The sequence below is a fragment of the Terrapene carolina genome, unplaced genomic scaffold (assembly GCF_002925995.2).
Source record: "Terrapene carolina triunguis isolate 2854851 unplaced genomic scaffold, T_m_triunguis-2.0 Scaffold62, whole genome shotgun sequence".
Lineage (NCBI taxonomy): Eukaryota > Metazoa > Chordata > Testudines > Emydidae > Terrapene > Terrapene triunguis.
The window spans coordinates 29961423-29986666 of record NW_020664413.1 but is presented as its reverse complement, the minus strand read 5'-3'; the positions used below and the strand labels follow the sequence as shown (position 1 = coordinate 29986666).

The 25244-nt window shown below is 47.2% G+C and overlaps 1 protein-coding gene across 11 annotated transcripts in view; it reads left to right on the top strand.

The window, feature by feature from the left end:
- The window catches only part of BAZ2B (bromodomain adjacent to zinc finger domain 2B), a 279323-nt gene that overhangs the window by 234850 nt on the left and 19229 nt on the right, over nt 1-25244 (top strand). For 6 of the 11 annotated variants that reach the window (XM_029910477.1, XM_024219214.2, XM_029910478.1 and 3 more), the window contains 7 exons: nt 3836-4503; nt 5083-5359; nt 5511-5666; nt 12303-12463; nt 14301-14611; nt 14995-15130; nt 19774-19920. In XM_029910477.1, the coding sequence (XP_029766337.1) occupies nt 3836-4503; nt 5083-5359; nt 5511-5666; nt 12303-12463; nt 14301-14611; nt 14995-15130; nt 19774-19920 (1856 nt within the window). The remainder of the gene's footprint in view (nt 1-3835; nt 4504-5082; nt 5360-5510; nt 5667-12302; nt 12464-14300; nt 14612-14994; nt 15131-19773; nt 19921-25244) is intronic. The other 5 variants (XM_024219234.2, XM_024219228.2, XM_024219205.2 and 2 more) reach the window with 3 other exon arrangements.

The window sequence follows — 25244 nt, the reverse complement described above, 5'->3', positions numbered from 1 at the left end:
TTAATTTTTGATTTAGCTAGTGTAGCTGCATATGAAATCCTTTTAATGTTGCTGTGATAAATGAAGGGGGATGGGGGGAGCTTCCTTTTATGGACACCCAGCCAGCCAGTTAGCTATAAAATACCTCTTGGTAGCTGTTCTCTACTTGCTTTACCTATAAAGGGTTAAAAAAGCCCATAGGTAAAAAGAAGGGAGTGGGCACCTGACCAAAAGAGCCAATGGGAAGGCTAGGACTGTTTAAAATTGGGGAAAAACTTCCCTTTGTCTGTGTGTCTGTTGTTGCTCTCTGGAGAAGAGGGGAACAGGGCAGCAGTTACGCTGTGAGAAGCTGAAGGCCAGGTATGAAAATCATCAAAGTCAGACCTAGAATTGCTTATTTGGAACCCAGATAATATGTAAGTAGATCAGAAAATGTGTAGAAAGATGCGATTAGGTTTATTTTGTTTATTTCTTATGGCTTGTGAATTCCTCTGTGCTAACCCCAGATGCTTTTGTTGCTTGTAATCTTTAAGCTGAACCCCCAGAAACTATTTTGGGTGCTTAATTTTTGGAATTGCTCTTTTAAAAATCTAGCAATAGCCTGAGTTTTCAGATGTATTTTCTTTCTTTTTGTTTTTTTAAGAACAGAATTTGGATTTTTGTGTCTTAAGAGGTTTGTGCACATGTTTTTAGTTAGCTGGTGGCAACAGCTGCTTTCTGTGTTTTTCTTTCTCAGCTCTTCCCTGGAGGGAGTGTGAAAGGGCTTGAGGGTACCCCACAGGAAGGAATTCCCAAGTGCGCCTTTCTGGATTCCAAAGGGTTTTTTGCATTTGGGTGGTGGCAGAATCTACCCATCCAAGGTCAGAGAGAAGCTGTGACCTTGGGAGTTTAATACCAGCCTGGAGTGGCCAGTATTAATTTTTAGAATCCTTGCGGGCCCACACCTTAGTGTGGGGAATCAGCCTTGACAGTTGCTAAACTATTTCTCTATATTTTCCTTGGCAATGAATTCTGCAGGTTGACCACAGAATGTATGAAGCATTTATTTTTGTCTATTTTAATTCTCTCAGGCTTTATGCAGATATTCAGAATGTTTTGTGTTTAGAGATTACATATATGGTGTGAAATAAAATGGAACATGATTGTTATACAATAAGATACTCTCTTTTCAGTTCTCTGCTAAAACAATAATTTCTTTATTAACCCATAATATGGTTTTATGCTCCTCTTTTTTTCTGAGTGACCTGAATTTCCCTCCAGGAGACATTAAAGTCTATTTTACTAAAATTTAAATGGAGTTTGCTGATTTTGATAGTTAATATATACCAATTCTACAAACTTTTTTTTTAAAATTAACCTCAAGTCTAGATACATGTCAATTTTAGAATTCACTCATTAGAATTCCTGGATATAGACCCAACCCATGATTTTGGTTCCAGAACAGATCCATTTTTCAGTTCTGGTTTGGTTGCAGCCAAAATCCGCCATTTTCACAAGATTTTGGCCCAAGATTGCAAAAATCTCTCGAACTCCTCAGAAGATGCATTCTAGGTATCTCTCACATACATCCCCAAAGATTTCAGTACTGTCTAAGTGAAACCTGAGCACTGATTTGACCTCAAACCTGAATCACAAATTCTCACCTAAACTTAATCATGATCCCAAAAGTAGCTTGCTAATATTGTGTGTGCTCTGTAGGGCCTCTCTTTCACCATCCCCTGATTATATTATGCTCTGAATTAGAAACTGCTGTGAAAACACCAAAAGTTGTATGGAAATAGAAGTTGACTATCAAATGCTGTAGTGCTTGTGTTCCTTTTCCTATTTTCCAAAGTCTTATCTATTGTACTGTAATAATATTTCACATAGTGTATTTTAGCCTAGAGAATCCTAAAGAGCTTTACAAACTATATGCATAGAGAACCACTGAACTAGATTTCAAAGTAGCAGCCATGTTAGTCTGTATCTGCAAAAAGAACAGGAGTACTTGTGGCTACCTCTCTGGAGGTGCTAATGAAACAGTGCACAGAAATTTTGGCCAAAAACACCAGGACAGACCCATATTCTTATAAATTAGTCTAGAGGGATTGTTAAGGTCCATGCAGATCAATGGGACTTCTTTTTTTAAGATCTCAGCTGCAAGATGTCTCCTTGCCCACTTCATCCCCTTTTCAGTAAATTGCATAGTAGTCAGTTTATTACCTCGGAAGGATGAAAGTCTGAGTTGGCCCTGCTGAGTTTTGAAACCTGTGGTTCCTGGGTGTAGGTAATTGGAAACTTGATGCATGAAACACTAAGCCATCTGTCCAGTTATCAGAAATACCTCCCTCTAAAGCTTTTACCTGCACAGTTCCCTAAATTGTTTCTTCCTGTCAGGCCCATTTTGGATCTCAATAATTCAACATTATTGGTACCCAGATACATTACTAGAGTGGTGGGTGCATTAAAAATTCAGAAAGAGAGATGCAAAATTATAGCAGTACATTTTCCTTGCAATTGTGCTTTTTTCCTTGTTGAAATTATTCTGGTTTTGCAGAATGTGCAAATAACCCCTGCAGGTGTTACCAGCCATAGACGATAAATAGGGGCCCTGTTTATCTGTAATTATGCAGCTGCACTAACTGATGCAGAAACTAAGCAAACAAATGGCTGCCATGCTGAGTGCTTTCCCTTCTCTTTCCTCCCTGTTCTCTGCCATTTCCCCCTCTTTTGTTCTTTTTGAAGATTCTTATTAATGCTTGTTGACATATGTTAATAAGGGCAGAGGAAGACAGAGAATAGACTGGAGAATGGGAGAGGAGAGAGAACAGAACAATTTTTTCCCCATTTATAAAACTGGTCCTTCCCCACCTCAAAGATATTCGAGCTGACATGGACTCTGAACCTTAGCATTTTGTATTGTAAATTGTTTAGCTATTTAAACTAGTCTATCCATCTATCTACTTAGCTATCTGTAGATCCCAATCATAATATTGATTGTAGGTTCTTCAAATAATTTATTTCAGATAATGAGTAAAACAGGTAAAAGTAGCCTCTAGTATTTGGTAATTAAATTCCCCGCTTTCTTTTAATTAAAAAATTAATTGGGTGGATTGTGAATTTTAATGTCCTATTTCTATCTTTGGGAGACATCCAATCTGTGAAATAGATTTTTTTTTTTTTTTTTTGGTCTTCATTCTTATTTCTCCCCCAACTGGAGGGCTGAGAGTTTACAGAAATAGCCTATAAATTTAAAAGAAAATATCCTTCTCTCTTGGTGTGAACATGAAACTTTTTGGTAATTCTGTAGTCAATGGTAACTTTTACAGGCACAAAGCTATAAAAATTTTGTCCCTTCCAGAGAAATTAGAACTGACAAACTCCTCCAGAATTTCATTGGTGTTCGGTATGCAAGTTAAGTGAATCTCTTAGCAATTTCTGGGGCAAAATCCTGGCCTTGTTGAACTCAATAGGAGTTTTTACTGATTTCAGTAGATCCAGTTTTTCATCTCTGATACATAGCAAAGTTTAAATCTGTTTTAGATTTGGTGAGGGGAAAAAACACAATACAATTTACAACACTATGAGAAGGGTCTGTGACCATTTTTGTTATAAACCTCTTTCCAAACTGTTTTGAGTTGGCTGTGAAATTTCGTCCACATGGAGGTACAGTGTAAAGTGTATTTGAGTGTTGTGTGTCCTTTTACAAAATATTTTTCAGAGCTTGAAGGCAATTTCATAGAGTACATGGTGGTCTAGAGCACGTGGAAGTGACTGATGAAGTTATTCTTTATATAAAACCTGATTACAGGAATGGTCTAAGTTAGATGGTTCTCCTGTGATATTTAAAGTTTACGTTTTTTTTTCAATTTTGCAGGTCTAGAAGAAATTGCAAAAGAAAAAGAGAAGTTAAAAAAAGCAGAAAGTATACACATCAAAGAAGAGATGTTTGAGACCTCAGAGGAAAAAGTAAACTGTATAAATACAAGTCACTGTGAGCAGAAAGAAGAGCTTAAGGAAAAGGATAACACTAATTTGTTTCTACAGAAGCCTGGCTCTTTTTCAAAGCTAAGCAAACTGTTGGAGGTAGCAAAGATGCCTCCTGAATCTGACATTATGTCACAAAAACCCAATGGCAGTGCAGCAAATGGGTGCACATTATCTTATCAAAATAACTCTAAAAACTCTCTCTGCAGCCTTCAGCCCACCATATCACAAAGCAGCTCTGAAAAGTCAGATTCTAATAATCTTTTTAATCCCATTGCAAGTGGGCCAGGGAAGTTTTACAATTCTCCATTAATTCCAAATGACCAGTTGTTAAAGACTCTTACAGAAAAGAGCAGACAGTGGTTCAGCCTTTTACCAAGAATACCATGTGATGATGCATCAGTTACCCATTCAGATACACCAGCTGCTTCTTCTTCGCTAACTCTGCATTCAAATCCTCCCTCAAAATCACCTTCACCAGTCCCATCTCCTCATATCACTTCTACCTCTGTACAGAGTCCTATGGGAATAAGTCCTTTTGCATTATCATCACTTCAGGTTGGTACTTAGTTACAATCTAAGGTGTCTGATCTAGCAGTCCTTACTCGGGCAAAATTCCCTCTGAGAGCGAGCTGATCATACCATTGAAATTGTATCTTTGTTCCTTGTATTTTTTTAAAAACCATTGTAAAATGTAGCTCATTCTTAGAAATGTTTTTTATGCTGCCGAGTACTATTTGCAAAAAAGATTTAGATTGGTAGATTAGTAGGCAAACAGGGATGTTTAAATTAACAATTTGTGTGTTTTTGTGTGTACTGTTTCAAATCATTTGTATTTGTATAAAGAAGTTGGCAATTGGTAGTTGGCAATTGAATGAAAAAAAAGATAACTACAAATAGTAATTTTCAGAAATGTGGTCATCAGAAGCAACAGTTTTCTAAACATTCACCATATAGGGTTACTAGCTATTTGTGTGATGTGGCATCTTAGCTTTTTAAACTCAAGGCAGGGATCAAGGCCTCTTTTGTGTTTTATTATGCGTAGCACAAGGGTTGACTAATCCTAATCCAGGTTTCTGGGAGCTCCACACTAGTAATAGAATTAATAGTAATCTTTTAAAAATATTTTTAATACAGCAGATGAAGACTGGATTACCTATAATGGGACTTCAATTTTGTGGATGGCCTACAGGAGTTCTTCCTTCAAACCTTCCATTCTCATCTCCCTTACCTAGTGTTGGATCAGGGTTAGGATTGTCAGACGGAAATGGTAATTCATTTTTGACGCCCAGTGTTCCTACAAGTAAAAGTGAATCACCGGTACAACAAACTGAAAAAACAGCTTCTGCTCCCTCTACAGGAGTTGAAGTAGCCAAGCCAGTAGATTATCCTAGCCCAAAACCCATACCAGAAGGTAAGCATAATGCAGTAATATGCCAGAACTGTCTAAATGTTGAGTTCCTCTAATACTGCCGCACTATCAGAACATTTGTTTGCATGATTTCTTGAAATAAATCTGATGGTAATAGTGCTTGTAAAAGATTTACAAACTTGTCTTGATTCAGAAATGCAATTTGGCTGGTGGAGAATTATTGATCCAGAGGACCTAAAAGCTTTGCTTAAAGTACTACATCTCAGGGGAATAAGAGAGAAGGCCTTACAGAAGCAAATACAGAAACACATGGATTACATTACTTTGGCCTGCATCAAAAACAAAGATGGTATGTAACTGATATGAATGTTTGATTGGCATAAGGATAATAAGTAGAGATGAATCTGAGGTACATTTGGATCCAGATTAGAGGTTCTTCTTCGAGTGATTGCTCACGTGTATTCCACAGTAGGTGTGCGTGCTCGCCACGTGCACCGGTGCCGGAAGTTTTTCCCTTAGCAGTACCCGTAGTGGCGGAGCCCCACTGCGACTCCGAGTGGTGCCTCTATATCGCGCTATAAAGGGGGCTCCGCGCTCTCCCCACCCTCAGATCCTTCTTGCCGCCAGTGAAGGTAGTTGGAACTTTCTGCTCCAGCATTGCTGCAGCGTCTATCCTTAGTAGTACGATCTTCGACCGTAAATAGTTTTCTATAGTTAGTGGCCTGGCTCGGGGCATGCCCCGAGCCCCAGGCTTCAAGTCGTGCGACTCCTGTCGCAATTCCATGCCCAGAAGCGATCCACACTCTCAGTGTCTTCGCTGTCTGGGCGAGGCTCACATAAGTGAGCGCTGCAAAATCTGTAAGTCATTCAAGCCCTGGACTAAGCGCGAATGAGATATCCGACTCCGGGCCCTGCTTATGGAGTTGGCATTGGTCCCGGCACTGGCGCGCCAACCCGGCTCCGGGCACTGCGTCCTCGGTACGAAGCAAAGTCCCATCCACCAGTCGGCACCGCTCGCCCGCTAAGAAACAAGGCAAGACCCAGCAGCGCCGAGACAAGGACAGGGGTGAGGCCAGACCCGAGTTGGGCAGCCCATGATCCCCCTCGGGACCCAGACCTCCGACTCACGTTGAGCGGAGTAGTCCGGCCCCGTCCACGCATGCCTCTCTGGCGGTGAGGATGCCATCGACGCCGGAGGCAGCTCAGGCAACGCGTGATATCCTCGTCCTGCTGGTGCTGGGCATGCTGCCCAAGTCGGGACCCCGGTCCCGAAGGAAGCCACCGCTGGGCGCTCACCAGCCCTCCCCTGCCAGGTCAGAGGTTGAGGTCCCGGCTCGATCTGCGGGGCCTTCCCGTAGCCCGCGGCAGATCTCCACTCCGTTGACTGGGTCGCCTGAGAGCGAGTCTCCGGAGTCTTCCTCTGCCCAGAGGGGTCGCAGGCGCCGGGACAGAAAGCGTCGATGCTCCTCTTCCACTCGGAGTGATAGCAGGTCTCGACGCCATCAGCATTGCCACTCATACCACGGTGCGTGCCATACTCGGAGTGCATCCCGACCGGCACCGGCACCGAGGCATCATAGCCACGGTCCCTGAAGGGATTCCAGACATAGCTCCTCCGACGTGTACATCGCCTCGTCGTCGAGGTCCAAATCCCGCGTTCGGCGCCGACATGGCTGGGACCGTTCCAGCCGCTCGTACGGCACCGTGCGCTCCTTGGTAACTTCGGCCTCGGGCCCCAGCCGTCCCTTCCCCGGCCGCATTGTCCCTCAAGAGCAAACAGCTCTGCTAGGACCTCAGACGGCTCAGTGGCAAGGGGTGCCCTGGCAAGGATAGTGGTGCCAGTGAGCACCGTGGCCCCAAGCGCCTGCACTGGCGGGGCCCCGTTCAGTGGCTGGGGCGTCCCAGGTCCACTCGGCGTCCCCGTCTCGGCACTGAGAGCAGTCCTCAGGTACTGAACCACCGCGCCCGGACCCAGACGCGGAGTGCGACCTGACGGTACCACCCGACGCCTTAGGGGCGGTACCGGTCGTCTTGTCGGCGCCGGACGACTCCATAGCGGCACCGCCTCCTCCTTCTCAGGAGGATTTTAAGGCTCATCAAGAGCTTCTCCGACGTGTAGCCGCAAATTCCCAGCTCCAGACTGAGGAGTCGGAGGAGCCGTCGGACACTTTGTTTAATGTCCTGTCCTCCTTGGCACCGGGCCGTGTGGCCCTGCCGCTTCACCAAGGGGTAGCCAATATTTCTGTCGGGCTCTGGCAAACCCCTGCCTCTCTGCCGCCCATTTCTAAGAAGGCAGAGCGGAAGTACTTCGTGCCAACGAAGGGGCATGAGTACTTGTACACTCATCCTGCCCCGAACGCACTGGTCATGGAGTCCGTCAACCACCGTGAAAAACACAGCCAGCCTGCACCCACCCCCAAGGATAAAGACGCCAGGAGACTAGACACTTTTGGGAAAAAAGTTTATTCTTCTGTGAGTTTCCAGCTCAGGGTGGCAAACCATCAAGCACTCCTGAGCAGGTATGATTTTAACTTGTGGGGGTCTCTGCCGAAATTCGAGCTTTCCCTCCAAGAAAAGGACAGGAAGGAATTCAAGGCTCTAGTCGACGAAGGTGCAGCAGCGGCGAAAGCGGTGCTCCAGGCGGCGTCGGACGTGGCCGACACAGCAGCTCGTTCGATTGCCTCGGCTATCTCCATGCGGCGGGCATCGTGGCTCTTGCTGTCGGGGCTGTCCGTGGAATCCCAGTCCCTCATGCAGGACCTGCCCTTTGACGGAAAAGCCCTGTTTGCGGACCAAACGGACACTCGTCTGCACGAGATGAAGGACTCCCACACCACCCTGCAGACTCTCGGCCTGTATGTCCCGCCAGCCATAGACAAACCCAGGCCGCAGCCCTTGGCTCCCCCCGTAAGGGGCAGATATGAGCCCCCGCCTAAGAGGCCTAGGGAGCAGAGGCGCAGGTCACAGTGCCAGTCCCGTTCGGCCCCACGCCCCGGCCCCTCGAAGGGCAAGAGGCAGGGGAAGAGGTGTTTTTGACTCTTTGCGGGGGGCCACTGGGCCTGTTGCCAGGGAAGCCCCCCAGTTAATAAAGTTGGGTTTTGGAAATCATTTATCTGCCTTCCGAGTGCAATGGTCCCGTATAACGTCGGACCGGTGGGTCCTCAGTACCATCTCCCAGGGGTACATTCTGCAGTTCGATTCACCCCCACCCCTCCGTCCCGCGATGTCCCCGTAGACCCGGAGCACGTCTTCCTTCTAAATCAGGAGGTGACGCGCCTCCTCACCCTGGGCGCGGTGGAGATGGTACCTCACGAATTCCAGGGCAAAGGGTTTTACTCCCGGTATTTCCTGATCCCGAAGGCGAAAGGCGGGCTCAGGCCCATCCTCGACCTGCGGAATCTCAACCAGTTTCTGGTCCGCTGCAAATTTCGTATGGTGTCCCTGGCCTCTATTGTTCCGTCCCTAGACCCGGGGATTGGTTCGCAGCCTTGGACCTCCAGGATGCGTACTTCCATATCCATATTTTCGAGGGCCACAGGCGCTTCCTCCGCTTCTTGGTAGGGAGAGACCACTATTAGTTTACGGTCCTTCCCTTTGGCCTTTCCACGGCCCCCAGGGTTTTTACCAAATGCATGGCAGTAGTGGCAGCCCACCTCAGGAGGAACGGGTTGCAGATCTTCCCCTACTTGGACGATAGGCTGCTCAAGGGCAGGTCTCGGTCCCAGGTGCAGGCGCAGATGAAATTCCTGCTCGATACCTGTACGAGTCTAGGCCTAGTGGTAAACGAGGACAAGTCCACGTTAGTCCCGGTTCAGCACATACACTTTATAGGGGCGCTGTTAGACTTGGTGGGGGCCACGGCCTCCCTCCCCCGGGACAGGTTCGAGACGCTCAAAGGTCTTATCGCCTCGGTCACGGCCTTCCCAGTGACGACGGCACGGGTGTGCCTTCAGATCCTAGTGGCTGGGGCACCTCAGTGGTGCGACATGCCAGGCTCAGGATGAGGCCCCTCCAACTCTGGCTGGCCTCCCAGTACTCCCAGGCCAGGGACGGCTTGGACAAGGTCGTCACGTTGCCACCCAATGTAGTGGCCGACCTGCAATGGTGGTCCCTCCCGAGCAGCATGCTTCACAGTATCCCCTTCCGGGAGACCCCTCCCTCACTAGATCTGGTGTCGGACGCCTCGGACCTGGGCTGGGTAGCCCATGTGGGGGAGCTTCAAAACCCAGGGCAGATGGTCGCCCCCGGAATTGTCCCTGCACATAAATGTCAAGGAGCTCAGGGCGGTACGCCTGGCGTGCGTGGCTTTCTGCCGGCACCTAGGGGGAATGGTGGTCAGAGTCCTCACGGACAATACGACCGCGATGTATTATATCAACAGGCAAGGGGGCACGCGTTCCGTGGCCGTGTGCCAGGAAGCCCAGCACCTCTGGGAGTTCTGTATAGCTCACAATATCCTTTTGAGGGCTTTTCACCTTCCTGGCAAGCGCAATACGCTCGCGGATCACTTAAGCAGGGTTTTCTCCCAACTGCACGAGTGATCTCTACACATGGAGGTGGCCAAGAGGCTCTTCCTGGAGTGGGGCACTCCCCAGGTAGATCTTTTCGCCACCGTCCAGAATTGCCTCTGCCTCTGTTCTGCTCCAGGGCGGGAGAGGGCGAAGGGGCGATATCGGACGCGTTCCTAATTCCATGGTCGGGCCACCTGTTCTATGCCTTCCCGCCCTTCCCCCTGATAGGCAAGGTCCTACAGAAGGTGAAGGCAGACAGAGCGCGGATTATCGATAGCCCCGGATTGGGCCCGTCAACATTGGTACGGGACCCTCCTGCAACTTTTAGTGGCCCCCCCGCGCAGGCTGCCACTTCGACCGGACCTCCTCTATCAGGAGGGAGGATGTCTCCTCCACCCCAGTCTGGCCGCGCTTCACTTGACAGCGTGGCTGCTCCATGGTTAAACAAGGAGGAGGGGGAGGTGTTCTGAGGATGTTAGACAGGTTCTGCTTGAGAGCAGGAAACCGTCCACACGAGGAACCTACCTGGCCAAATGGTATCAGTTCTCCACGTGGGCGAGGGAGAGGGGCTTCTCCCCCTCCTCAGCATCAATCCAGCTCATCCTCGATTACCTCCTGTCCCTTAAGACCCAAGGGCTGGCGCCCTACTTGGTCAGGGTACACCTTGCAGCTATTTCGGCTTTCCACCCCCCGGTGCATGGTCACTCGGTGTTTTCCCACCAAATGACATCCCGGTTTTTAAAAGGGCTGGATCGGGCATTCCCTGACGCCAGACCCCTGGTCCCACTCTGGGACCTGAACCTAGTGCTCTCCCACCTCACGGGCCCCCCCTTTGAGCCCTTGGCCATGTGTTCCTGGTCCCACTTATCATGGAAAGTGGTGTTCCTGGTGGCTATCACCTCAGCCGCTGGGTCTCGGAGCTTAGGGCCCTGATCTCTGAACCCCCATATACGGTCTTCCATAGGGATAAGGTCCAGCTCCGTCCGCACCCGGCTTTTCTGCCGAAGGTAGTCTCGGCTTTTCACATAGAGCAGGACATTTTCCTCCCAGTCCTCTGTCCTAAGCCCCATTCCTTCAATGAGGAACGACGCCTGCACATGCTAGATGTGCGTAGAGCGCTGGTTTTTTACCTAGACCGAACCAGGCCATTCCAGAAATCCCCTCAGCTTTTAATTGCATCGGCTGAGCGCATGAGGGGGCAGCCGGTTTCCACCCAGCGGATCTCCCGCTGGATCACCTCGTGCATACGCACGTGTTACGACCTGGCAGGGGTTCCCCCGCCTCTTGTAGTGAAGGCTCATTCGACGAGAGCTCAGGCCTCGTCGGCTGCCTACATGGCTCATGTCCCCATTCAGGACATCTGCAGGGCTGCTACATGGTCCTCTGTCCACACCTTTTCATCGCACTACGCGATCGTCTCCCAAACGTGGGAGGACGCCGGGTTTGGTAGGGCGGTACTACGCCCTGGTAACCCTTAAACTCCTACCCACCTCCATCAGGTATAGCTTGGAGTCACCTACTGTGGAATACACATGAGCAATCACTCGAAGAAGAAAGGACAGTTACCTGTTCCGTAACTGGCGTTCTGCGAGATGTGTTGCTCAGGTGTATTCCACATCCCGCCCTCCTTCCTCTCTGTCGGAATTGTCTGGCAAGAAGGAACTGAGGGTGGGGGAGCGCGCAGCCCCCTTTATAGCGCGATATAGAGGCGCCGCTACAGGTACTGCTAAGGGAAAAACTTCCGGCACCGGTGCACGTGGCGAGCACGCACACCTACTGTGGAATACACCTGAGCAACACATCTCGAAGAACGCCAGTTATGGAACAGGTAACTGTCCTTTCTCAAATGCTCAGCTTGTCCAGATGTGAGCTTTTGGTTCAGGCCAATATCTAATAATTAGTTCACTTAACTAAGTATGTTTCTTTTAATGAGAAAAGGATATTGGCTTCAACACAGAACTTGCAGCCAGAGAGAAGGGGGTCTAAAGTGTCTTTAAAACACCTTTGTAGCCTCTTGATACTGGGTAGCTCTGGAGAGCTCCATCGTAATACAGATAGCCCTGGGTAGGTTGACCAGATGTCCCGTTTTTATAGGGACAGTCCTGTTCTTTGGGAGTTTTTCTTATATAGGAGCATATTACTCCCCACTCCCTGTCCAATTTTATCACAGTTGCTATCTGGTCACCCTTGCCCTGGGGACCTGACTGAGTTATGCCAATCTTTTCAGCCTGCCCGGAACCTTCACAGTACTACATACTGCAGTGCATACTCAGTGTGCCCTCACCCTAGATATTGCAGTTCTTTAAGCATATGTGACAAGATCAATACAAAATTAAGTGTTCACATTAGATATATTAAGAGTAAGTTCATATAACGACCATTAAACACTTTTTTAAGTAACAGGTTTGAGTTTGCAAAAATCAGTTACAATGTTAATTAAAATAAAATAATACAATTTTGACTCCCAAATACAGTTGCAATTATTGAAATAAATGAAAACGAGGAAAACCAGGTAACTCGAGACATTGTGGAGAACTGGTCAGTAGAAGAGCAAGCAATGGAGATGGATCTGGCTATTCTTCACCAGGTGGAAGACCTAGAACGGAGAGTTGTATCAGCTAGTTTGCAAGTTAAGGTAAAACTGCCTTTCAGTAAAATCCCTCTTCAAAAATGTTGTTGTTAAAGTAATAAGAATTGAAAACCAATATTTGCAGTTGTTTTGCTGTTAGGGATAACTGCCTTCTCATTAATTTTATCGTCCACAAATGGAACAAATCCAATATAATTTCACTATATTTGTATCAGAGAAGCTGGAATATTTTCTCCCTTTCTCTTCCTATTTCAAACATAAAAGGAAAAGTAGAGTATAGTATTATTTTTATTACAGTTAAATCTTTGGATAACGATCCTCAGAGTGGCAGCCCCCAGAATATTCCCTTATAGCACACAGAGCCCTGTGCCTTTCATTGTGGTGGGAATAATGCCGTTTTGGGTGATGACCTGTTTTTAACTGCAAAGATTTGATAGGTATGGGCTAGCCTAGCCATTTAGCTGTAGCACTTTGTGCCACCATTGTATGTCCGTGTGTGGTTTTTTGTTGTTCTTTAAAATAAATAAAAGACCATTTCAACTTCTTTGTTTTGGTGGAATATTGGAATGCATCCCATGCATATGAGGAACTACATACCACATGGATTGTGAGTCTAAGGAAGCTCAGGACTTTCTGGTCACTATTACAATCATGGCGTTATGCAAGATGATTGTAGGCCCAGCTCATGTGTCTGTCTGCAATCTGGATCTGATGTTTGGGCTGGAGTAGAGTTGAGAGTTGGATGTTATTTCCATGTCATGGGTTGCACATTGTCTCCTGTGGTTTGAGGTCTGGGACCAGGCAGGGTCCTTCCTGTCAGCCTCAGAAATCTGTTGTGGTGGTCTGCCATCAGAGACTAATGGAACTTGATGCTTCCAGAGGGCTCTGAGAGAGAATGCTATTGCTGAGAGACCACTCTGCTAATGGTTTGATTATGCTTATATTTTGGGATTCATAATTTTAATTATCTGAGTAGTTTGGGAAAGACGGGGTAAAAAGCTGATGATTAACTACTGACATTTGCTGAAGACAGTACCTGATTTTTTTAGGTTAATACAATACAAAATTCCATTATTCCAGGGGTGGGCAAACTTTTTGGCCTGAGGGCCGCATCGGGTTTTGGAAATTGTATGGAGGGCCGATCAGGGGAAGGGTGTGTGGTTCCTTCCCCCCTCCACCCCCCCCGCTTCTCACCCCCTGACGGCCCACCCCCGGGACTCCTGTCCCATCCAAGCCCCCCATTCCCTGATGGCCCCTCGGGACCCCTGCCCCATCCACCCCCCCCCTTCTCCCTGTCCTCTGACCGACCCTGGAACCCCCGCCCCTGACTGTCCCCTGCCGCCCCATCCAACCCACCCCTTTTCCCTGTCCCCTGACAGCCCCCTGCCTCCCCATCCAACCCCTCCTTCTTCCTGACTGCTCCCCGAACCCCTGCCCCCATTCAACCCCCCTGTTCCATGCCCTCTGACTGCCCCGACCCCATCCACACTCCTGACCACCACCCCGAACTCCCCTGCCCTCTATCCAACCCCCCTGCTCCCTTACCTCGCTGCCTGGAGCACCGGTGGCTGGCGGCGCTACAGCCGCGCAGCACAGAGCACCGGATCAGGCCGGGCTCTGCAGTGGCGCTGTCCCAGGAGCCCGCAGTCCACCGCCCACAGCATTGCGCCAGCGGCGGGGCGAGCTGAGGCTGCGGGGGAGGGGGAACAGCAGGGGAGGGGCTGGGGGCTAGCCTCCCGGGCCAGGAGCTCAGGGGCCGGGCAGGAGGGTCCTGTGGGCCAGATGTGGCCCGTGGGCCGTAGTTTGCTGACCTCTGCATTATTCCCACACTTATCCAGTTACAGCACCAAACAATGTGTGTAAACCTCTCTACTAAATATAGGGCTGGATGTGTCCCGAGCCTGCATCGGAGAGGGAAGACCTGGTATATTATGAACATAAGTCATTTACTAAATTGTATAAGAAGCATGATGGAGAATGTGCTGGAGGAGAAGAAGGCAATACCAGTGCTCTAGAGCGGAAGAGTGACAACCCTCTAGATATAGCTGTAACCAGGCTTGCTGACTTGGAGCGGAACATAGAGCGAAGGTATCTGAAGAGCCCCTTAAGTACCACCATTCAGATCAAACTGGATAATGTGGGCACAGTTACTGTCCCTGCTCCTGCACCATCCATTAGTGGTGATGGTGACGGGTAGGTTATTGAGATTAACTTGAAAAATTATTGTGCTTCTTTGCTAATTGGAGCCTATTTTCTATTGCCTGTTATCTATGTATCTTCTTGTATGTCTGTGATCCATATGGATCATGTTATTCTGCATGGTGCTTTGTAAATATTTTTTGTTATGTATGTTGATAATCCTGCAAAGTTATCTTACATTTAACTGGTTGTGACTAAGCTTTGAGGCACGTAGCCACAGTCTGTGCACTACATCAAATTTAGTTGCTTAAACCTTATACTTATTGGCTGTGTACGTTTCGTCATTGCTTGGCTTTCAATGTGATAATGATTGTTCCACGTTCACAGATCAGCAAACATGGATGTGACCTACTTAATTTCTCTGTATTTCAATGCAGAATTGAAGAGGATATTGCTCCAGGGCTAAGGGTATGGAGAAGGGCATTGTCAGAAGCTCGCAGTGCTGCACAGGTAGCGCTGTGCATTCAGCAGTTACAGAAATCAATAGCATGGGAAAAATCTATTATGAAAGTTGTAAGTGTTTTTCATTTAAGAAATACTGTAACTAAACTTTCCTGTATCCTATTTCCCCACTTTAAGATACTGTGATTAATAATGTATCTCTTACCACTTCTAAAACTTACTACAGTTAAACTGTACGTAGTGCTCTTATGAGCATAAATTGTACAGATTTCACTTTTGCCAAGTTCAGCATTGTGAAACTTCCTATAATGGAAAGCTCTTCCACTGGTTGCTTTATTTTTAAGGTGTCAATTACTCTTTGAAATTAACATGTAGGTATAAAATAGGCATTTCCGTGCCTCTTTGATGGAGGACACCATATTACTGAAAATTACTCATCCGTGATGTTAGCTTCATGAAGACTGATTGTCACATACTGTAATTAAAGGCTTGATTTTTCAGAAAGTTGAGATGCTCCAAAATGTGTGTAGCTTCTTTGCATGCCCACTTATCACGACTGAACATGCAAACTGGGCAAATATATAAGCAAGTGGGTTGTAATGTCCATCTCCTCATACACATGCCCATTTAACAAGTAGAGCTGTGTTAATTGCACATACAAAAAAGGCATGCAAATGCATGTGTAAAAATTTGCATGAACGTTTGAACCTCAAATTTCTGAAAATTAAGTTTTAAGACTGCTATAACATTCATCAAAGAAAGAACTTTTACAGTTAAGTGTTAAGTATTTAATGTTGAAATATTAACTTGTAAACATCTTCATCCAATTATTGAACTGTTGTTAAAGCAATTTTGAGCTAATTTTATGAGCAATATTGTGCTCCAATATTGTCAGTGTAATATGGTGGGCACTGTCGAAAGCATTTTTTTTTTTAGTTATTAGCCCCTCCCCTCATTTTTGAACCAGCAAGAATACAAGTAATATCCCACTTCTGACCATTAGATATGCTTTGTATTTCTAGATAGATAATTGAAGGATAATTTACAGATACAAATTATGATTATAAGGTTTTATGCTCCTCTCAAAGAATTATAGATACTACGAGAGTAGCCAAAAGACCACGGAAATGGCTTAAAGTGTAATTTGGGACTTTGAGAGTGAGGTATAGTTTAATTCAGTTTTTCTGAATTGGGTTTATGCATTGAACTACAAAGGAAATTTGGGTATTTAGTAGAAGGGCTCAGTCCTGAAAGGTGTTACTACTTTTACCCCCCCCCCAAAAAAAATTAATTGCATAAGGACAATTTTTAAAATTCAGAATTTCCTCTTCCTTTTTTAAATTGCACTTTTTTCATGTTTTCCACTCATATTTTTATAGTTACAGACTTTGGACTAGAGAAAACAAGGCAAATGAATAGTCTAAAACACTCATCTTAAAGTCTTTCCCCTATATTCACCAAAACAGTATCTATGTTAATGAATTTGGAAGTGGCAACTAGCAGCTGAAGTTAGTAGGAGTTCCATTTCCTATGCTGCTGGCTACTGTAATTTCTTCTCCCATTTCCCCACAAATAGATGTTTGATCAAAAATATGTTTGTGCTCTAAAATGATTGCATGTAAAACTCACTTGTCTAGTTCAGTTGTGGACTGTCAGCTTACATAAATTTAAATGATATATAGTTTTCTAAAAATGTAAATTGTAAATATGTATTAATATATCAAATTAATTTAAAATATACATTAATGTAAAAATATAAAATGAAATATAATATATGTTATGGTATATATTACATAATGAAGTTTTTCCTACTTTAAAAGTATGATGACTTCAGAGAGGTCCAAATGGCTATATCAGGCACTCGAACAATTGGCTTTGTCTCCAGTTGATCCATTGCCTTTTTCTTCGTAAATATTTATAAAATAGTTATTAACACATCTGGCTCTGATCCTGAAGTCACAGAATTTTCTCTAAGCAATGTCTGCATAGTCCAGCCAAAGGTTATCAAACTGTAACTTGTTTAATTTAAAATGGATTATATTTAATAATAATTTAGAAAATATTTTAAAAAATAAATAGGCCTATTATAACAGCTCTCCATTTGCAGTATTTTAACTCTCTATTAAGCAGCTCCTTTTCAATGCCTAGATTTTTCATTTGCAATGGCTTTTGACTGACATGTGCCATGACTTCCAGCACTTAATTTAATACATTTCCAGCAAAGCTACACAAATTGTCTGTTTGCCTGTATAATACGTATGTGAAGAATATTAATACCCCATGACACTGAGGTCAGAGGTCTAAATAAAAATTACATTTGAATAATATACAGTAGTCACACTTAAGAACTTGCCAGTATTGGCTTAGCTAAATACTTACTTCATTATTTGCATTATTTCCCAAGTATTCCCCATAGCAGCGTTAGACCTTCCGAGCAACATACAACAATCTTCAGAAGTTCAAGAGCCCAGGCGTGCCTGCTGGGGCTCGGGGCTTCTGCCCCATGGGAGGCACCTGCCAGGGCTTGGGACTTCAGCCCCACCCCTCTGAAGCCCCAAACCCCAGCAGGCGTGCTCCACGGGGCTGAAGCCCTGAGACCCACCTCCCTGCTGGGTAGAAGCCCCTATTTTAACACCTTGCTGCAAGGCAGAGGTCCTGAACTCCCTCCACCCCAAGTCTGGGTGGTGGAGAATGGGGGAGGAGTGTGGGGGGCTCCGGAAGCCACACTTTAACATACCACTCACAAGCCACAGTTTGGCCATCCCTGCCGTATAGGAAATACTGAGGTATTGTATCTATCTAGCCAATACAAAATAGGCAAGTTCTTCAGGTTGACCACTCTACAGTATGACCTTCAATTTTATAGCAGTCTAGAAAGAGTTCAAATATGACTGTCCATGAAATCAGAATCCCTTAATTGCAGGTTACTTTGTATTGGTGTGGACATGTCTGGTTGGGTCCAGTTGAGAAAGCGAGGAGTCATTTACATGGTCTGGTCTGTACAAGGACCATGGACTGTTGTCCCTCCCGTCACCTTGGCAGGGCACTTGCACTCACTTTAAAGACCTACTCCCCATCAGGAGACTCAGAGAAGAAATGTACCTCCCACAGAAAATAAAAATACTAAATTTTCTATTTTTAAAATGTAAGTCAAATGTCTAGTTGTGTTTTATTTTTCCATTTATCCACACCATGTGTAGCTGAAGGCACAAAGCTACATGCATCTTAGACTTGTACTAACCAACCAGTAAAACATGCCATTATTCTATCTTAATGCTGTACCTTTAGTGTAAATTCTGTATCCAGTTGTTGCTAGTGTGCCTTTTTGAAACTTACTAAGACTTTAACAAAACAAAAAAAAGTTGTAATGAGAAACAACTCCAGAGATATAAAGCATCATGATTTCCTGGAGTCTGTGGGGAAATTAATAATGAATTGGAATTATTTTACTGATAGTATTAAGTTAAAATAGGAGCTCATCCGAAGCCTATTACATTTTTCCCATTGATTTCCATGGGATTTGGATCAGGCCCTTTCTGATTATTTTCCTAAAATATTGTACTAATTTTAAAATGTAATTACTTTATATACCATATAACATACTAGATCTTGCAATTAACATATGCAAAAGAAACATTTCAGACTGTTTTGCACTACAAACCTGAGGGATGCGGTGTCCCATTCTTTTTCTACCCAGCTCACTCCATCAAATAATTGTCATATTATTGACCTACTTTTAAATTTATTCACTTCTTAAATAAAGCTCTACTTACATACGCCTAGCCATATGCCCAATATAAGGCCAACCTAAAGTCAGAAGAGGGTAACATACAGCATTTGCAGAGGAAGAAAATATGATTTTCATTATGATTTTGCATCACTCTTCCTTTTTGCATAATAGTAATAATGTTCATGATGGCATTTTATTTAATAGTTTTGGTCATGTCTTTTGTTACATGTGAACTTGTTTTTATGCAAAATTAAAATTGATTAAATTTCCTACACAATGAAAAATGGACAATTATTAGCCAATGCCTAGTCACACAGAAGATCAGTTCCCATCAGTGCTGTGCCCTATCTGCAGACAGTGAATGCCCTACCAGCTATTGAACCAGATGAAAAACCCAAAGTGAGACTAAATAGATGTGTCTTGCTGCATCTTAAAGGCTGCCAGTCTTGGCATTGGCAGATTATAAGAGAGTAAATTCCAGAACAGAGGGATCTAAGGATGCCCTGCTTTCTAGCCCTAAGATTTCAATCCTGGGGACAGACAACAAGAGCATTCTAATTGATTGTGACTTCCGCCACAGGGCATAAGCGGAGAGAGAGTCCCTGAGATAGCATATGTGCTATCAGTGGTTTTTGTGGTTATCCAATACCTCTGCTTCACTTCAGCATTTAATCAAATGTAAAAGGTATTCATTGCTTTGTATGCTTTGACATCAGTGTTAAATGTAGATGTGTTTTTCAAGTGTGTAAGCATTTCACACTTTGGCTTAATTCCTCACACTGTACACGAGCCATGCAGATATCCCAGTACAACCACAACCTGTAACGTAGTTGTCCATATACATGAGAGAGAGAATTATAGAAATACATAGATGTATACACATATATAGCTGTGGCTACTGTACGTATGCAAGATAATATGGAAAATATCTTCCAGTGCTGAATATATGGCATATATTACTACATTTCAGGAACATTTTTTAAGGGAGGCTTGTTGAATTAAAGCGATTTTTCATGTATTGTAGTACTGCCAGATATGTCGAAAGGGAGATAATGAGGAACTTCTGCTTCTTTGTGATGGCTGTGACAAAGGCTGTCATACATACTGCCATAGACCCAAGATCACTACTATACCAGAGGGTGACTGGTTTTGTCCTGCCTGCATAGCAAAGGTAATATTAACCTTAAAGATGAATTGAAATGTTTTTGACACTCCAGTACCTGAGTTCAGAGTTCTGTGCTTCTCCAGCAATTGCTGACAACTTGACAAACATCTAAAGTAGAGCAGTAATCTGCATGCCTTATACTGGCTTGGGTAACTGTTAAGGATGCCATCAAGTGTTGCAAGAGAAGAATAGAGTCTTAATACAGGTGTTGGCAAAGGATATGACTTTCAGCTACTTTGTTTTTAATTGTACTTCTCAGTAATTTTGCATTTAAACATAGGCTGCTACAAATTTGATATCCTAAGCATCTTTTTCTCTATTTTAAAATAAGTTTTTTCATTCACCTTTAAAACAAAGTTGATATAACTGTTGACAGACAAATGTTTCATTCAGATATGCAGTATGAAAATAAATTTAGTAGTTTTATGTTGTTAGTGTGTCACTTCCATCATTCCCATACAGTGTTAATCAAAGATTATACTTTTCTCAGACAAATCTTTTACCTGCTGTTGTTACAAGTAACACCTAAGGTTGCTGTAATGTTTCTCTGTATGTGTATTTCATAACACTTTATTAACAATCAGTTGGCTCTTTCTCTCGCTATATTCAATCAGTTTGCGTTTTAGTTTCCATGGGTGTTTCACAAAGCAATAAGGGAGAGAAACCCTATCTTTTTGAAAAAAGGAAAATGGAAACGTAAAACCACAAAAATTGGCAATACAGGAAAAGGGGGGAATTCCAGGACAATTGTAGTACCTGAAGATACTTTTAACTCATTTTTTAAAACTAAGTTTCTTTTAATTTAATAGTTTCATAGCGCATAAGACCAGAAGGGACCATTAGATCAGCTAGTTTGACCTCCTGTATATCACAGCCTATTAAATGTCACTCTTCCCCCCAGAATTCAGCCCAAAAATTTGTTTGACTAAAGCATTTCTTCCAGAAAGGCATGCAGTCTTGAACTGAAGAGGTAAAGAGATGGAGAATCCACCACTACTTCTTCGAGTGATTGCTCATGTGTATTCCACAATAGGTGTGCGTGCTCGTGCACCGGTGCCTGAAGTTTTTCCCCTAGCAGTACCTGTAGGGGGGGGAACGCCCCCCGCGACCCCTAGAGTGGCGCCTGCCTGGCGCGGTATAAGGGGAGCTGCATGCTCCCCCCACCCTCAGTTCCTTCTTGCCACCAGTGAAGGTGCATCGGAACTGCTCAGCTCCAGCTTTGCTGCAGCTTATCCCCAGAACTGTTTGTTCATTCATTAGTACCTGTAGTCAGTCAGTTAGTTTAGTTAGTTAGTGAGCCCGGGCCTGGGCATGCCCCGCACCCCGGGATTTAAGTCGTGCAGCTCTTGTAGGCATTCTGTGCCAAGGAGTGACCCGCAAGTGGACTGTCTGTGCTGCTTGGGAGAAACCCATATCAGCGAAAGGTGCAAGATCTGCAAGTCGTTCAAGCCCCGGACCAAAAAAGAAAGGGACATTAGGCTCTGGGCCATCCTGATGGAGTCGGCGCTGGCCCCAACCCCGGCACGCTGCTCCGAACCAGTACCTGGCACCGCGCCATCGGTACGCGGAGACCCTCCGGTACCATCGACCAGTCGGCACCGCTCCCCTTCCACGGGGCACACCAAGAGGACCGGAAAGACTCCCTCTTCACAACGGCACCGAGGGAAGGCTGGGACAGAGGCTAGGCCCATGTCGTGTAGCCCTTGATCCCCACCTGGCCCTAGGCCTCCAACTCACGTTGAGTGGAGTAGCCCGGCCTCTTCGGAGCAGGCCTCTCCGGATGCCATCTATGCCCGAAGCCCTCCAAGTGGCCAGGGACGTCATGTCCATGCCAGTGCCCAGATCTCCGCCGATGTCGGCCCCATGCTCCAGGGGCAAGCCGCCGCTGGGATCGCCGCAGTCGCCGCTAGCCCGGTACCGGTCTTGGTCGAGGGAATGTTCCCGACACCGCCCAGCGACCGTTCAGGGCTCAGTCCATGTGGATCGCCCTCGACGCTGGCCAGACTGTCTAGATGGGTGCCGTCTGACCGGGACTCCCAGCACCGCTTGTCTTCGCACAGCGAATATCGATGAGACCGTGGCGGACGTCGCCAACGGACCTCGTCTCGGACTCCCACTCCAAGTCTCCGCCAAGACACCGTAGCCCCGGGCGTTGATTGCCGACGTCTCGCCATCGTGGATCTGCCCGTCGAGGCCGTTCGCGGAGCAGCTACTACCGTCGGTGCCATTCTTCCGCCTCGAGATCGCGATCCTGTGGCCGATGCAGATACCGGCACTGCCGCTACTCCCGGTCCAGAGGCAGCAGCGGGTCATACGCCAGCCCAGCCTGCGCTCACAGCTGCCTGTCTACAGGCCAGGCTAGCGAGCCCGAACAGCCGGCCCCACCGGTGCCTCAGCAAGTGCAGTGGCACCGAGCGTCGTGGCCGGTCCAGTGGTACCAGTGGGCACCGTGGCCTCCAGCGCAGCCCCCGGTGGGGACTCACTCGGTGGCCGGGGCATCGGAAACACCGTCGGCCTCCATCCCTAGACCGCAAGAAAGGATTGGTGGGACCCATATCCTCAGCACCGTGCCCGGAGTCCGACCAGGTGGTGGATCCTCCGGTGCCAGCCAACACCCAAAGCACCGCACCGGCCTCCTTATCCCGTCCGGAGGAGCTGATTGCAGCCCCGCCCCTCTCCGTCCTGCAGGAGGACTACCAGGCCCACCAAGACCTCTTAAAAAGGGTGGCAGCGAGCCTTCACCTCCAGGCAGAGGAGATGGAGTAGCCCTCGGACTCCCTGTTCAATGTGCTGTCCCCCACGGCACCGGGCAGGGTGGCCTTGCCGCTCCATGAAGGGGTGGCAAGAATTTCAAATGCCCTGTGGCAAACACCAGCCTCGTTGGCTCCCATCTCTAAGAAGGCGGAATGCAAGTACTTTGTACCCACTAAGGGACATGAGTATTTGTATACCCACCCGGCACCCAACTCCTTGGTGGTCGAGTCGGTCTACCACAGGGAGTGGCAGGGGCAGCCAACCCTGACCCCTAAGAACAAAGACTCTCGGAGGCTGGATGCTTTCAGGAGAAAAGTTTATTCGTCGTCAAGCTTCCAGCCAAGAGTAGCAAACCATCAGGCTCTCCTGGGTCGCTACGAGTTTAATCTCTGGGGATCCCTCCCCAAGTTCAAGGACTCCCTCCAGGAGCATGATAAAAAGGAGTTTAAGGCGCTTGTGGAGGAAGAGACAGCGCCTGCTAGGGCGTCCCTGCAGGCCGCTTCGGATGCAGCGGACACGGCCGCATGGTCCATGGCCGCGGCGGTGTCCATGAGACGGGCGTCATGGCTCCTGCTCTCTGGGCTATCCAGCGAAGCGCAGTCGTCAGTGCAGGATCTCCCTTTCGACAGGAAGGCTCTGTTTGCTGAGGAAACAGACACAAGGCTGCACAGCATGAAAGACTCCCGCGCGACCCTCCAGACCTTGGGCCTCTGTGTCCCTGCTCCAGCAAAACCCAAGTTCAAGCCGCAGCAGGCTTCCGCCCAGGCCGCCCTCCTGAAGGACAAGGCCGCCCATAAGAAGCAGTGGAACTACAGAAAACAAAGCAAAGGCAGTCTCGGCCTGCCCCCCAGCCTGGGTCCTCTAAGGGCAAGCAGGCGGGTAAAAGGCATTTTTGATGGGACGCTCGGGGGTACCCCACCAGTTCTCAGCAGGGATCCACCCCCAATAAAGCTCCCTTTTTCCAATCGGTTGTGTGCTTTCCTCACAGAATGGTCGCGGCTCACCTCGGACTGGTGGGTCCTCAACACCATCTCCCGAAGTTACAGCCTTGAGTTTACCTCCTCCCCGCCCAACCTACCCCCGCCCCCGTCTCTCTCGGGGGACTCATCACACGAGGCTCTGCTTGAGCAGGAGATCGGGCAGCTCCTGGAACTAGGAGCGATAGAGGCAGTGCCCAAGGAGTTCCTGGGCAAGGAGTATTACTCCCGGTATTTCCTTATCCCGAAGGCCAAAGGGGGGCTCAGGCCCATCATGGACTGCGAGGCCTGAACCAGTACATGGTGAAATTCGAGTTCCGCATGGTTTCCCTGGCCTCCATCATCCCCTCCCTGGATCCCGGGGACTGGTACGCTGCCCTCGATCTACAGGACGCGTACTTTCACATCCACATATTCGAAGGGCAGAGACACTTCCTCCGTTTCGTGGTGGGACAGAATCACTACCAATTCACGGTCCTCCCGTTTGGTCTGTCCACTGCCGCCAGGGTCTTTACAAAGTGCATGTCGGTGGTAGCGGCCTACCTTAGGCCCCGGGGGGTCCAGATATTCCCCTATCTGGACGACTGGCCTGGTCAAGAGGACCTCCCGATTGCAGGTGAGGGATCATGTGGCACTCTTCCTATCCCCATGCACTGTCCTGGGCCTGATGGTAAGCAACACCAAGTCCAAGTTAATCCCGGTCCAATGCATATCATTTATCGGGGCGCTCCTGGACGCAACGTCGGCCAGGGCCTCTCTCCCCCCAGACAGGTTCGAGACCCTGAAAGGGCTCATTGACTCGGTCGCAAGGTTCCCAGTGATGACAGTCAGGGCTTGCCTGTAGCTGCTAGGTCACATGTCGGCGTGCACATATGTGGTCCGCCACACAAGACTCAGGATGAGACCCCTCCAGCTCTGGCTGGCCTCAAAGTTCTCCCAGGCCACAGACAGAATGGACAAGGTCCTCACCGTGCCAAACTCGGTAATCAGCTCCCTGCGGTGGTGGTCCGCCCCAAGCAACATGGTCCAAGGGGTCCCGTTCAGGGACCGGGCCCCATTGTTGGAGTTGGTGTCCAATGCATCAGACCTGGGCTGGGGGGCCAGTGTGGGGAATTTTCAGACTCAAGGCCTGTGGTCTCTGCAAGACCTGACCCTTCATATAAACATCAAGGAACTCAGGGTGGTGCGACTGGCTTGTATGGCCTTCCGCTCGCACCTGAAGGGCAAGGTAGTCAGAGTCCTCACGGACAACACGGCCTCAATGTTCTATATCAACAGGCAAGCCGGGGCCCTATCCTCTGCCCTCTGCCACGAAGCCCTCCGTCTGTGGGACTTCTGTATAGCCCATGACATCCACCTAAAAGCCTTTCACCTGTCGGATGCCCGGAATGTGAGGGCGGATCGCTTGAGCAGAGACTTTTCCTCTCCGCATGAGTGGTCTCTACACCTGGAAGTGGCCCACGAGCTCTTCCGAAGGTGGGGAATTCCCCAGGTGGACCTATTCGCGACCCAGCAGAACCGACGGCTCTGCTCCAGGGGAGGCCTAGAGAAGAGCGCTATCTCCGATGCCTTTATCCTATCCTGGTCAGGCCAGCTTCT